The sequence below is a fragment of the Xyrauchen texanus genome, chromosome 16, assembly GCF_025860055.1.
Source record: "Xyrauchen texanus isolate HMW12.3.18 chromosome 16, RBS_HiC_50CHRs, whole genome shotgun sequence".
In the NCBI taxonomy this organism is placed as follows: domain Eukaryota; kingdom Metazoa; phylum Chordata; class Actinopteri; order Cypriniformes; family Catostomidae; genus Xyrauchen; species Xyrauchen texanus.
Window position 1 is genome coordinate 23680672 of NC_068291.1, and position 14845 is coordinate 23695516.

The 14845-nt window shown below is 36.7% G+C and overlaps 1 protein-coding gene across 1 annotated transcript in view; it reads right to left on the reverse strand.

Moving 5' to 3' along the window:
- LOC127656984 (serine/threonine-protein kinase D1-like) overlaps window positions 1-13777 on the reverse strand; it is a 64131-nt gene extending 50354 nt beyond the window's left edge. Inside the window, exon 1 of the mRNA XM_052145590.1 lies at window positions 13469-13777. Within this exon, the coding sequence (XP_052001550.1) occupies window positions 13469-13633 (165 nt within the window). The 5' untranslated portion in view covers window positions 13634-13777. The remainder of the gene's footprint in view (window positions 1-13468) is intronic.
- Between the last annotated feature and the right edge of the window lie 1068 nt (window positions 13778-14845).

The following is a 14845-nucleotide window of genomic DNA, read 5'->3' on the forward strand; positions in this document are numbered from 1 at the left end:
GAAGAGCAAAAAATAAGCTTAAGTTTAGTAAACTATTTTTATTTGTATTTATATTTATATTTACAATTTGAGATAGCTATTAGTATTTACAGTTTAGGTTTGGTCAGGAAATCATTTGGATAGGGAACATTTTCCAGAAATCAGGAAAAAACGAATTACTTTTATCTGGAACAACACATTATATTGAGATCCGAAAACAGGTCAATATTTAAAATTTAGCAGTGATGTTACCTTAGAAACTCAAGTGAAGTGTTCCTGTAGCTCAGCTGGTAGAGCATGTTGCAAGCAAAGGTCAAGGGTTCGAATCCCAGGATATGCACATTCTGATCAAATGTATAGTTGTATTCACTGTAAGTTGCTTTGGATAAATGTAGTTTTGCTATTAGAGAATGGTGCAAGCAATGTCATGGGTCTCTAGACCATGAATTTGATTCCCAGGAAATGTGCATACTAAGCATATAGCGTATATGCAATGTAAGTCACTTTGAATAAAAGTGTAATGTTCCTGTAGCGCATGGTACAGTACATGAGCTTTTCCTGGGTTTAATTCCCAGGAAATGTGCACACTGATAAAATACATGGTTGCATGCACTCTATGGCGCTTTGGATAAAAGTGTAGTATTCCTGTAGCTCCTGGTACAAGCAGCATAAAGGTTATGGGATCAATTCCCAGGAGATGCACATAAAAAGTTTTGGAGTCGCTTTGGATAAAACTCTGTCAAATGCTTAAATGTGAAATCGCAAAGACTCATAATATTAAATCCATATCTACACTAATTATGGATTTTATAAATTTTACAAGAATTTGCTTAGGAATGGGATTAAAAGAACAAGAGAATATCCAGCCATCTATACCAATAGCCCGCTAATCATTGAGATAGTAAAGCCCTATATGTCTCAGTTCAAAAATATACATTAAACTCTCACATTAAAATGTGCTTAATCCGGTGGAGAATCGTCTGGGTGAGTGACACTATAACACGAGACTGCACACTGTATCTAATTACATCTCTCTTTTTGGACTGCTAAGATTCTCATTGTCACCTTAATAGCTGTATGTTCACACTTTATTAGTGAGTATTTTACAGCTCTTTTCCTCAGTGCCTCCATGCCCACTAACTAACCCGTGGCAAAGTGCACTCGGCTGAAGGCAATGCGAGTTCTGTTGGGCTTTGAGGTGCTACAGCAGATCATTAAAATAAAATGACAGGCTTAGTGGGTGGTACACCTCAAAATTGACTTCATAATTTTTATATTTAGCCTAAGATAAGGTGAACTAGACTCCCTCCACAGCATGCAGTGCAACAGTCACAAACAATATGTATGCAAAGCTTTCGTGTGCCTCTACAGTCACTGTACTTCTTTTAATTGTTTTATACATGGGTTAGATTCCCATATATAAGACAAAAGAATATTTAGCAACATTTATAATTTGTTTTTGATTTACAAATGTGTTTTTGTTTTAGTAAGACAAAGCGCTACAAGTGCTAAATTCTTTATCATTAAGTTGATAGTTACGGCCCTAAATTCTGATTGGATGAGCAGTGTTTAAAGCCAATGTAAAAATGTCAATAAACACACACTTGTAACTTTACATTCTTTATTATTGCATTGCATGGCAACTGTAAACAGTTTACAGTTCAGACAATTAACTATATTATGCAATGAAGTCTGATAATGCAGTATGTAAGAGATCATGTACAGTCAGCCACTTTTATCACAAAATAAATCCTGACAGGTTTATCAGGTCTTGTATCACCTTGTAGGGGGTTATTTCATGAGAGCAACCAGCTGACTGTACATTATCCTGCTTATTACATGACTACTAACCAAATAAATAAATAAATGGACACTAAATATTGATTTGCATAACAATTATGTACTTTTGTGAGAAGAAAGAAATTGCTGAACAGACTAATTCCCCCTCTGGTTTTGCTTTGGAGTTCTGTTGATGTCTATTTTGTAAATAATGACTGGCTGCTCATTATCCAGCTTATTACAAGGCTTCTTTCTAAGTAAATAAATGGACATGAAACATTGATTTGAGTTAAATCAAGTTATTTTATAAGCTAGCTCTGATCGTACAATGATCCGAGAAGTAGGAAAGATGACTAGCAATTCCCGGATGACCGGTCTAATATGTCTTAATCCCAGATGTGTGGTTGTTATTCAAAAATATCAGACTGCAATTTGATGCCATTGACCAATCAGAATAGAGTTTTCCAGAAACCCATGGAATAATTATTAATAATACATGTAGTTTTTTATTGAACATTGATGTCTTTTAATCATATTTCACATCATGCCTTAGACACTTCATCTGTAAAATACTCACTGATATTTTGTGGTTCAACATCAGTGACTCAAGAATGACACAAATGAAGTATTCTTGAATGTACCTCTGGTAAATTGGACATCTACTGTTTTTAATCATGCAAGTATGTATATAAAGACCTAAAAAAATAATTAATGTGACTGTGTTTGTGCCTGAAGAGACCATGGAACAGTTTTCCTAAGGACATAATTGTGTTTTCTAAACCTGCATGAATATCCATGAAAATGATCTAACCTCCTGGCAAACGACATTGACACTGAGACAAACACTACATATTGTTAGTCATTTCAATTACTGCAACACGCAGTGTTTACTTCATTACTGAAAGTAATTAACAAGCGTCTATATCTCTCCGATGCTATTAAATGAAAAAGCATTTGCTTTTCCGAGAAATGCTTTTCAAGATTATTGGTTTCCCAAAGCGACAGACTCATACATCCACATGATCACATGGGAAGTCAGAATGTTGCTTCCAAATGTTACAGTATTCTGACATCAGCCCCATTATGCCTAGTTACTGACAAGCATGCCATTTCGTATCAGACATTTTTGCATCGGTTCAGGTGTTTACCTTCTCCTGTAGTGTGACCAGAAGTGTGTTCCGTGTGGGAGAACAGGGGTGTCATCCCGCAGTGATAATGGGAAGTAATTGCATTTGCATAAACAGTGACGAGCGCGATTCGGCGGTCCCATTTTCCCTCTAAGAAAACAATTTTACTCCACTGACGGTAAGGTTTAGGTTTGGGTTTTGGGGTAAAATTAATCAAATATGCATTCTTCTTCACTGTATTACATCCTTTACAACTCGCTTTTTGCGCGCTATTTTACCCGGAAACTGGAGCTCACACATGCCCTTATGTTCAAAATCACTTCCCGATTCGGCCACTGGGGGCAGTGTTTAGAATTTCGGTAAGCACAGATAACGTGATTTCATAGAAATTCAGCACATTGTTTTCCGAGAGTTCTAGTACCCTAGGATTGACATTTAAGCATTTGCTCCAGGGTGTTTACCTTCCCTTGTGGCACAACCAGAGGCACGTTGTTTCAGCAGCATAGGAGACCTGGGTTCGGGATCCGTGTTGAAATCAGGAAGTAAACACATTTGCATTATCAGGGACAGGCGAGTTTCAGAGGTTGCATTTTTCCCTCTAACATGACATTTTCACTCCACTAATGGTTAGGTTAAGGTTTAGTGTTTGGGATGGGAGTAACAGTTTATGAACTATGCATTCCTCTTCTGAAAACAACTCGCTTCACAACTCCCTTTTGGTGCCCCTCAGTGGACATATCACCTATAAAATAGAGATCACACGTGCCCATTTACTGCTTTGGCCAATGTTGGCAATGTTTTGGTATGCACAGATTTAAGCTAAAGAAAAGTCAACCTACTATTTCCAGTATAAATGTGAGACAAGTCTGGCAAAGTGTTTAGATCAGAAAAAGTCAACCTACTGTTTCCGAATTCATTATGAGTTCATAAAGCCACACAGTTCACGTTTAGCCACCTTGCAAGCTGATTGGCTGACAGACAAAAGGGTGCTTGGTGGTGCACATTGTTGAAAAATTTAGATGAATGATAGGCTATGAAGCTATAATCCTCAAAAGAAGACATGCACGTACACACATGCACACCGTCATGTCTCTTTTGATTATGAAAGAAGCTCTTTGAAAACTCTCAATAACAGCTGCTCGACAATGGGCTATGTGCAGCACTCATCTTTTACCCCAGTGTGGGAGTGTGCGTGTGTGTGTGTGTGTGTGTGTGTGTGTGTGTGTGTGTGTGTGTGTGTGTGTGTGTGTGTGTGTGTGTGTGCATGACCCCACCACACATGGCTCTCATCATCTTAATGGCACTCCGATAAGTACTTCACAGGCAATCATAATCAGTTGCCAAGCAACTAGAAAGACTCACACAGAAAGACCAGTGCTGGTGAGATGACCATATAAGCTAATATCAATAATTCACATATAATATCTTGGACAATGTAAATAAATAATTGCATTGAAATCTACGTCTTTTGGAGGACTGCGCAAAATAGAGCCCATTTCATCTTCACAAAATGAATACAGCTGTATTTTATGCCTGTTTACAAGGAGACTCCATTGTAAACCAAGCCAAAGCAAATTTGTGTCATTAAGCCTAGCTTCACGACAACGAGGATCCTTTTTAATTTGTTTCAAACCTGTGATGGATACATTAGGCTGACATGCAATCACTCATCAAGCTCACAGTCATCATCAGCTATGCTCATCTGGCAGTCATGTCTATATATGCTATGGACAGAGCCATGGATCGGTTAGCACTTAGCATGGAGAGTGCAGTAGCCCCGCTGATTAATATGAACACTATGAGGAGCGGTAAGGCAAAAAGGTGCAAACTTCAAACAAAGGCGCTATCACTTTAATTAAGCCTGATAATCCAGAGCACTAATGGATTCACAGTCTATTAGGCAACCCTGTGATAGCACTAATGACTTTTGTCAATGTGAGAAAGAAAAGATGGTAGAGAGGGTTTTCATTTCTTTTACCTCTTAAGATCAGGTCACAATGTTGTCCTTTGTTGCTGTTTTTGTTTTTTGTTTTTTTAGGTGTCTTACAGTAAACTTGTGGACTGATTAAGCCGTCTAGTGAAATATCTGTTTGGATAAATGGTTGTATTAAACATCTATGCACATATGAAATGAGAAAATCTTCTGCATTTTCTTCTGACATACTAAATATCACTGTCTGTCTCTGGGATCTTAATACAGTTCATATTTTAATAATTTATATGGTAATTCTTATAAAATAGCTGAGAACTAATCCCTCAATGTTCCTGTTAGAAATATCAAGTGTTTGTTCTGCAAGTCAGGGAGGCTCTAGAGATAGTTAACCCCCAAAAGAATTACTACTTACCCTAATGTTGGGCAGAATGACAGCCTCCGTCACCATTCCCTTTTTTTTGTAGGAGCACAGCAAGCAATTAAAGTGAATGGTGACTGAGACTAACCTGCTGCCTAACTTCTTTTGTGTTCCAAAGGGGGACTTTAATTCCTGCTTCAAGTAATTCATAAAATTTGATTCAGGAGCATTAGGCCATTTTTTCATGTATTGAAACCTTTCACCACTAAAATCTACAACACATTCTTGAAACTTTCCCTTACACAAGTAGGCTAATCCAAGTGCAGTTGCTGTAACAACTTTCTCCAAATTGAGTAACAGGTCTGCAGTCAAAACCCTCAATCCTGCTCTGCCATAAAAACAATCTTCAGATATAAATCTGTTTTCTCAGCCTCGACAGACTAATAATAACCATGTTGGCCTGTTAAGAGAACTTTGAACTCTGTATTGTGACTATGTGACTTTTCCACACTCTTTAGTTTGTTCATGGTCAAGTGGTGTTGCTCCACCTTTCATAAGTGAGTCCTGAGTGATTCCTTGATCCTTGAGGCAGAAGAGACATTTGCTGTCCTCTGCTGTAATTCATACATTCTCTCAGACATTAACTTACTGTAAGTAGCAATCTACAATAGCAAAGTGACTGAATTAATTTCTTACAAACTGATGTGCATTTCCAAGGCCAAACTTACGATAGGAACAGCTCAGGCCATTTTAAAGATCCCATGAAATTGCTCATTTAGCAGTTTTCTTTCATATTTTGACATATTTTCTTTTAAAACAGGAAGTTTGGGTGGGACATGTCATGTCACTTTTTGATAACAGGTAATAGGATTAATTACATCCTAGTCGTGAACCACAATTTGCTACTTGCAAGCTGGTTATAGGTCACATTAGGTAGAGGGGAATTCTCATCCTAGAGAGCATTTGATTGAACAAAAACCTGTGCTGTGCATGATGTCATACATATTTTGGGTAATATTACTTTCCCTGTAAAGACAGACTTTGCATTTAAAATTTTTATATCCATTTATATCGCCTGGACTACTAAAATGTTGCCCTTCGTCCATGTATTTAATGTCACCCTGATGCCGTATTCAACTGCTTTATCCAAAGCTACATTTTAATTTGAAATGATTTGAAAATGATGCCATCATTTGTGCATTGCTTTATTTATGTATTGCTAATCTGCTAATTGTTTTATTTCTGTGGGACACAAAGTTTCAGAATGTCTGAGTTGCAGCTTAAAAAGTCCAGTGCTAAGGTAGTTTTGCGATGCTAACGCTTCAAAATACTGCCGCTGCTACAGTATTTTTTAAATGGTAGTACTGTAAGTTATGTTGTATGTAAATGGTCTGCACTTATATAGCGCTTTTTTAAACTTAGCGGTTTTCAAAGCGCTTATACCCTGTGACTCATTCACCCTTTCATACACCACTCACACACCAATGATGGCAGAGCTGCCATACAAGGCGCTGGCCTGACATTGGGAGCAACTTGGGGTTCAGTGTCTTGCCCAAGGACACTTTGGCAAGTGGAGTCATATGGGCCAGGAATCAAACCGCCAACCCTGCGATTAGTGGCCAACCCACTCTAACACCTGAGCCACAGCTGCCCCAAATATATGGTATGTGTAGTAGTAAACATTATTTTCGCTAAAACCTTCATTTGAATCAGACCTATGTCTGCAATAACATTAAAAATATAGTCTTTTCGATTGCTGTCCCATTCACGCAGTGCCCTTTAAGAGCGCAAAATGCTGTTTAGGATTTACCCCTTATATGGTATTGTTTATTTTTCAATGAGTGGTTTTCCCATGTTCCAAACATACATGTCTGAATCCCAGAGTGTTAATTTGGCAGTCATGTCTCCTAATGTATAATATGGATGTAAGTAAAACTTTAGAGTGAGATGCTTTTTACACAACACAATTCACATAACGAGATTTCGAATTATTTTGGGTTTTGCCTGATGAGACCTGGATAACCCATCTGCCGTGAATGTTGACAGAGATTTTAAGCCAAAGGGAGAAACACCAGCAACCTTATTAAACACCTTCGGACACATCCCACTGCCTCTGCAGAATACACACGGGTTAATGGTGCCCCTTAATTTAACCTAAATGCTTTAACTTAACATTTATAGATTTACAGTTTCTCTGACAAATCGAACGTTGCACTCATTGAAAATTATTTCAGAGTACAAATGAATGGTGCCCGTACCTATGCACTTATGATTAGAGCACGTCCCTGAGCCGTGCAATCAAACCGGTGTGTGTGTAATCTGTACTCATGCAGCTGTTTACCAGGAGAGAGGGAATTAAGCAGTTGTAATAGACCTTTTATACAGTACACTGCGGGATTTGGAACGTGGAATTAAACAATCGCAAGGTAAAATTTGACAGTGGTGAATGGGAGACCACAGCAAATATTATTTTCAATTACCCATTTGCTCCAAGAGCAAAAGAAAAAGTCCACTATAACATTTGAATGACTTTCCAGAAGAAGAAAAAAACTAGTGAGCGGTGGATTTAGCAAGTCAGATGGGAGAAGATGTCAAATTTATTGTCACTCTCTCAGCAGCTGTAATAGAAACCCCTAGCAGATGTGGCAATTCATTTTTTTTAAACTAACTCCAGGGTAATATAACGCAAAGAATAATGTTATAAGCTTACACTCAATATTTAAAAAAAATTATCATATAAAAACGTTGACTAGATTTCTGCTGCTAAATAAGGCGGAAATGCGTCATCACTGTCTGTGAAAAAGGTCTAAAATGAAACAGCTGCTCAAAAAAGTATTTTTAACGTTACAATGTCTTTATATTTATGTTACCAGCAATCAAATAATCACAGAAATAATGGAATAAAAGTTTAAAGCCATTGCCAAATGAACAAGCTGTTTTTATATTTTTTATTTTACATGAAACTAGGAATGTATTAGGTAACAAGTTAGTCCATTTGTCCCTTCTCCCAATTCATAAATAAGTTATTTTCACCACTTCCGGTGCAAAAAGTGGAATGGTTTCTATAAGAACCATCTTTGCTGTGACAAACTGTGTTAAGAATTAACACACTATCATGTGGTATCATGATTCTACTTGGTATCATGATACTTTACCTGGTATGGTATCGTAAGATATGATTATGGTATCATGACAACCCTAGTCTGTTACCAAACTCAGTAGTCGGTACCGATACCAGTGAAATTTCATGGTTCTCGATACAGTATATCAAAACAAACAGCAAAAATAAGCTAATATGGTAATGTGCTATTGAACACACTCTTTTACCCTATTTAAAAAGTTCCATTTCAATGTATATAATAAATTAAAACAAACGCTTGTTTCTTTCAAGTGTTTCTCAATTAAGTATGCATTGAGAAGTAGGGTTCTAGTAAAATCTGATTTATTTTTGCCCAAATCCTGTGTTCCATTTAATTTAATTTCTTTCTGAATTCAATGTTTTAAAGTTTAATTTCATTTCATCATTAAAATAGTGTCTAATCACTTTATTTCCTAAAACTTTTAACAAATGAAAATAGAACAATTACATTTCAACATACCATAGCATTTTTTCAAAACGTATTCAGTACAAAATCACTTTTGCTTGTAATGTATTACTTATTCTTATTTATTATAATTATTACTACAGTGAATAATAAATGTTACTATACAGTTATAATATATTTCTGTCACAATGTCTTCAATTTCAGGTGTCTATATTTTGTCTTATTTTGAATTAAGCTATTATTTTGAGTTTTGATTTTGAAGTTTGTTTTTGGCTAAAGCTTCACACCTCTGGATAAGCCGTTTGCTACATAGCACAGTGTGATCATTAAAGTGCAAATGCTACATATTCTACATGTGCTGCATGCTTCACAGTGGGTGAGTGCTCTGCTCTGTCATCTCATACAACACACAGAAGCAGTCAGCCTCACACATTCACTATAAAGCATGCAGCTCTTGCGGACTAAGATTGTAGCCTTTTGTTGTTTAATAATCAAACTAGGACATGTCACGATTTTAAATTAATTGATTGTGTATTCTTATCTTTTTTTTTTTTTTTTTTGTCAAATTCGTGTGTGGGCATTTAGAAGCTATTGTATGACAGACAGCGTGCGGGTATCGAATTGAGTCGGTACTACCGGTACAGCAATAACAATGGTATCGTGACTGGTATCTTGGTAAAGAAGTACCGGTACTTTGACATCCCTAACCGATTAGTATAAGTGCATCTCTGGTTAGGGAATCTAAAATATTAATATGAAAATACAGTATAATGTAACTAAACTTATATTTATAAGTATAATAAAACATATTGCGGAAGTGAGAACGGCATGACAATGACGCTTTGATGATGCAGACAAAGAGTTGCTACGATGAAGTCTTCATCATGAGAATGACCTGGTATGTACAGTACGCTAAAGGTTAATTATGGCAACACTCACATAAAGATGGCTTCAAAGCTAATAGACATGGACAAAAAGTCTTACAATTTCTGAGCATATGGGAATTCGACAGATGACAGAAAATTAACAGATCTATTGTTAGGATTATTTTCATTAATTTGTTCTCACACGCTTATATAACAATAAAACCCAAGTGACCTCTCTGGGTCGCCCACATTTTGTGTTACATTGTGGGTTTTTCTTTCATCTATGTCGTCTACAGTGTGTTTATAGCATCTTTAAACACTAGTCCAACAACACCACCAACACATTCCATCACATGCAACCAAACAATATAAGCAGATGTAAGCAGAGCACTGTTTGAGACTGTCTACACAGCAATGTCAGCTTCATCTCATATACATTTATTCAACATCTCACATCAGACTAATTAAAGTGATAAATGCTCTAAGTGCTTAAGTTATGCTCAAGAGAGCCTCTCTATCTGAGAACATGTATACAAGTTGTTGAAGGAGCTCAGGTATTATCTGTTGTTCCCGTTCATATTTTTTCCTTCTAAATGTATTTATACTCATACTTTACTTCTATTTTCAAAAACACATACTGACATCCTCATGCCTATAAAAAGGTGTTTCTTGTTAACCATCACATGACACTTGTTGTTACATTCATATCAAAATACTACTCTTTCACACCTATATCTCTTAAAACACTACAGAGTGCAACCTCTGGACTTTGTGACACCTTGTTATAACTAGGAAGCTGCAAGGGAACAAAAAAGATTTGGAAAGTAAAAAAAAACTTTTGATAATGGTGGGAAATTATTTTGTTGTCAACACCTTGTGGCTCATCACAAACTTTTTAAGGCACACACATATTTATAGAAAATAACTACTATCATTCTGGTGATGTGTCACAGCACAGGTGCTTACAAAACAAAAACTGTGTTTAACAAAAAGATATTTATAAGTGTGTGCTATCTTATGTGCACTTTATAGGATGGTGACAATGTGTCTGTGTTATCACTGAATATGAATCTTCAAAGGAAACTTTTTAAACTTTATTACGTACTGGTGACATGCTCACTTATTGCAGTAGAGGTAGAGTTTATGAAAATGTAGCTTCCTTTCCTTTGTGGTGGCATGACATGACTTTTACACTTTATACACTGTAAAAAGTAAAACACAACTGTTATTGTAAGGATCCAGGGCCGTAACCACCACAGACATATTCATAAAAGTGGTCTACTGATTTGGGGGTTTTCCATGGTTGATTATTAAATTATTAAATTTGATAATTGTGAATATTCTGAATATTTTCTTATAAGTATTTTTAAATTTTATTTTTTGTGGTACCCACTAATCCTAATTATCTTAAAGGTGCAATATGAAACATTTTTCATGTAATATTCGTCATTTTTTGGTTTTTAACGCAACTTAAAAAATGATCCCTTCCCAGACTTCCTAGGTTGCCTATTAAAGCCTGTAGACTGATTTTCATGCGAAGGGAGCGGGTCGGTTTTGCCTGGAAAGATGTGACGTTTATGCGCACTCCCGATAGCCTTGCCTCAGTGCTACCTCTATTCAACAGCGACAACAGACAGTCTGCAACACTAGGTAAAGTTATCTTAGAGACAGAATCCAGCAAACGTCCGGCTCCCAGAACAAAAACGACTCCTACACAAACTAAGATTAAGCCAAAAAAAACAAACAAAAAAATGCATATACTGAATCCCATCTGGCTAAGCGGGAACGTGATCGTGGGCGAGTGAAAACTAGAGTGAACATCGGCACGGCATTTAATTCCTGGAGGGACCTTCTTATTGGACAGGTAAGCTTACTTAACTGTAAAGCATGTGAAATATAGAGCCATAAGATTGATCTGTGTTATTTTAGCTGACTTGATCTTGCCTGGTAACGCTGACGAATTGCAAGCTACCTTGTTTCGTACTTTCAAATAATTTGAATGATCTTCTCTTTATACTAAAAGTCAGGTTAATGTCAATGTTAATCTGTAATTATTCAGCAAGGTAAACAACAACACATGAAATGAAGACTAGACAATGTTCAAGATAATGAAAAAAGACCAATAACTTGGTTATACAGAAAATGGATATATTCCATTATTATAAAACAATAGCACATCGATATATCAAAATGACAATTGTGTTGGAATCACATCAATACTGAATTGTGTCAACATATTTATAATATACAGTCTATTTTATAAACAGCTGATGTCATCATCCACCAAATTTAGCTAACAGCTATTGATAAAGCTAGACATTTATATATTTATATATACAATTTAAATTTTATGTGATTTTGTAATATAGCATACAGTATAACACCATAGTATTACTGTTATCAGCAGTTTTGGGTAAGCTACTCAAGACAAGTAATCCACTACAAATTAATAATTACTTCACTAAAAATGTAATCAGATTACTTTACTGATTATTTCATCGGATACACCCAACACTGATTATCATAATGATAATTTTGCAACATACAAATGGGGCTAAAGTGTAGACAAGCACAGAAGAGAAACTTCTTTTTTACCACCATTGCAGGTTGTACTGAATTATGAAGACACAAATGACATTTTACAGGTCGCCCGCCATAGTGGCGAGTTGATGAGCAAAAGTACCCACCACTGCGCATGAACTACCCGCATTTGGTGTGTTATAAACCATGTATATAGTGTAATTTTGTAATAGTAATACTACATTATTCAATTTTAAGACATAAAACCATAGTGCAACTCTATATAGCAACAATGCAGGCCATATTGTTTTTCAGCAAATCCTAATAAAATGTATTTATTTATTCAAAAAGTTTTGAGACTGGATGTCTTGGATGTCAATAATGAAAATTGTTTGGGTTTAATTATGACGTCTTCAATCAAGGCCACTTTTGACACTTTTTATCAAGCGGAGGTCAAATAATTCCTTATTGATGTGTAGCATGTAAACTTGTACTGTGATATGATATTCTAAATATTAAAAAAACTAAACTTATAGATTCTGGATATGATCAGCTGGATGTGATTTGAAGAATGCAATTGAGTAAGAAAGACAGGCCTGCAGTAATCTGACTGTGCTAATGCTAATACTGGTACAAGCCCTTCTCTGGTTCAGTAAGTACACACAGCATCACCATGTGTCATCATCACTGTCAATGGAAAATACAATGCAGTATGCTTAGTGATGCTACACATCCAGTGTGTTTCTGCTGCTTGAGGTTATGGAGTAAATCATAGTCTGACAATGATTCATTACAAATTAAATTAAATCATTATTTGCTCTTGTTGCAAATGTGTCTTGAAAGTTTGAGGATCTTATTCAGCTTTCAGATTAAGTCTCAATACTTTCTGATCATGTTGGCCAAACAGACTTTCTTGTGTAGGCTACCTGTAAGTGTATTAACCAACAATTGCATAAAACAAAATAGAAAATATGTATGGGATAATATGAACATCATAAACAGATTATGTTTATTATTAAATATATACTTCATAGCCTATTCATGACAAAAGTTCAGGATAATGACATTTTGTGATGCAGGAGAGATTAAAGGAATAGTTTATTCAAAAATCTAAAGTCTGTGTTCCATGCCAGAAATTCGACAATTTGAAACAACATAAAGGTGAGTGAATGATGACTTTTCATTTTTGGGGGGTGGGGGGACGGACGGGGGACTATCCCTTTAAGTGTTGCATTAACGCCCTATTGATTTAGTAACAAGTCAAACTTAATCCTGACTCCGAACATTTACTTGCATTATTTAGCAATTACAACCACGGCGTTTGGATGGTAATGAATGAAACAGGATATGGAAACTGTTACCTTCTGGTCCACGATAGAGCATGCCATCTCTCGGACCTGCGCCAGGCTGAACTCGCCGGAGTCCAGCAGGACGGGTTCCCGGCTTAACCCGATCTGGATTTGAAAGGATATGCCTTGCGACCCCGGGAGGGGGCTCGGCGGTCGGATCACCGGAGGCACGCTCATATGAATCCCCTGGTGTTAACACAATCACGTTTGGACAGCGATCGGATCGTGCTGTTTGATCGGTCAATACGCCGCGACGAGTTCACACACCGGTTGCGCAAACTGAGCAAAACTTCTGATCCCTAAAGACGCTAAGAGGGTAAACTGACGAAAAACGCGGATCTGAAGGAAAAACCGATAGCATAAAGAGGCACAGAAATGCAAATAGTTATTTAGACATTGAGAGGCGATGATGATGGAGATATAGACGTCAGATATGTTTAATGTTGTGCTCTGATCAGACACCGCCTCCTGGCTGTTTCCTTCATCGCCGAGGCACCGATGATGCTGCAATGGCGAACAGGGATGTGAAACTTTCCATGTCATGATATGGATTAAGTGTTTCCACTCTGAAACCTGTCAATATTCATATAAAGGATTGTCGGCACAATCACACACAAAAATGCACCTTAGTTTCTGCCGAAATATTGTTGTGTACAAGGCTACTGTGAAACCATTGAAATGGGCTCTCCTTCAAACAAGGGGCCGTTCACACCGAATGTGTTCTTGCACTAAACTCAGGGAAAGAAAAGCTATACGTGTATTTGCGCAACATTTCTGACAGAATGCAGCTGTCTCGAGACGCGCTTTTAAAATTTGAAGTTCTTTTTAACATGGTGCAACTGCGGGAGACGCATACAACACTCAATAAGCTTTCATAATCTTTCTGTCATTTTTTTTATATTTATAACAACACATATAATTTTATCAAACTTTTTTTATTTGAAAGGGATACCCATAAAATAAAAATTCTCTCATCCTTTACTCACCCTCATACCATCCCAGATGTGTATGACTTAACACAAAATAAGATTTTTAGAAGAGTATTTCAGCTCTGTATGTCCTCACTATGCAAATGAATGTTGACCAGACCATGTTTCTCTTTAAGTTTACATACTGTATGTAGGCTTGAAAAGCTAGATGCATTTGACAAGTTTCTAATGGAATGCGTCTCTTTTGAATCAGTCTTGGAGGGAATTTACACCTGGTCTTTTCATCATCAGATATAAAGTAAAAGCGCAAGAAATGTAACCGCAGCGTAGTTCTACCGGGAAGACTCGTAGCTGTACATCTTTGCACCATTAGCTGGTTAATTCCCAGCCAATCGCATGTAAGCCATTGCTTTATACATCTGCTCACAATCTATCACATTGCTGTTTCAGTGTGCTAACA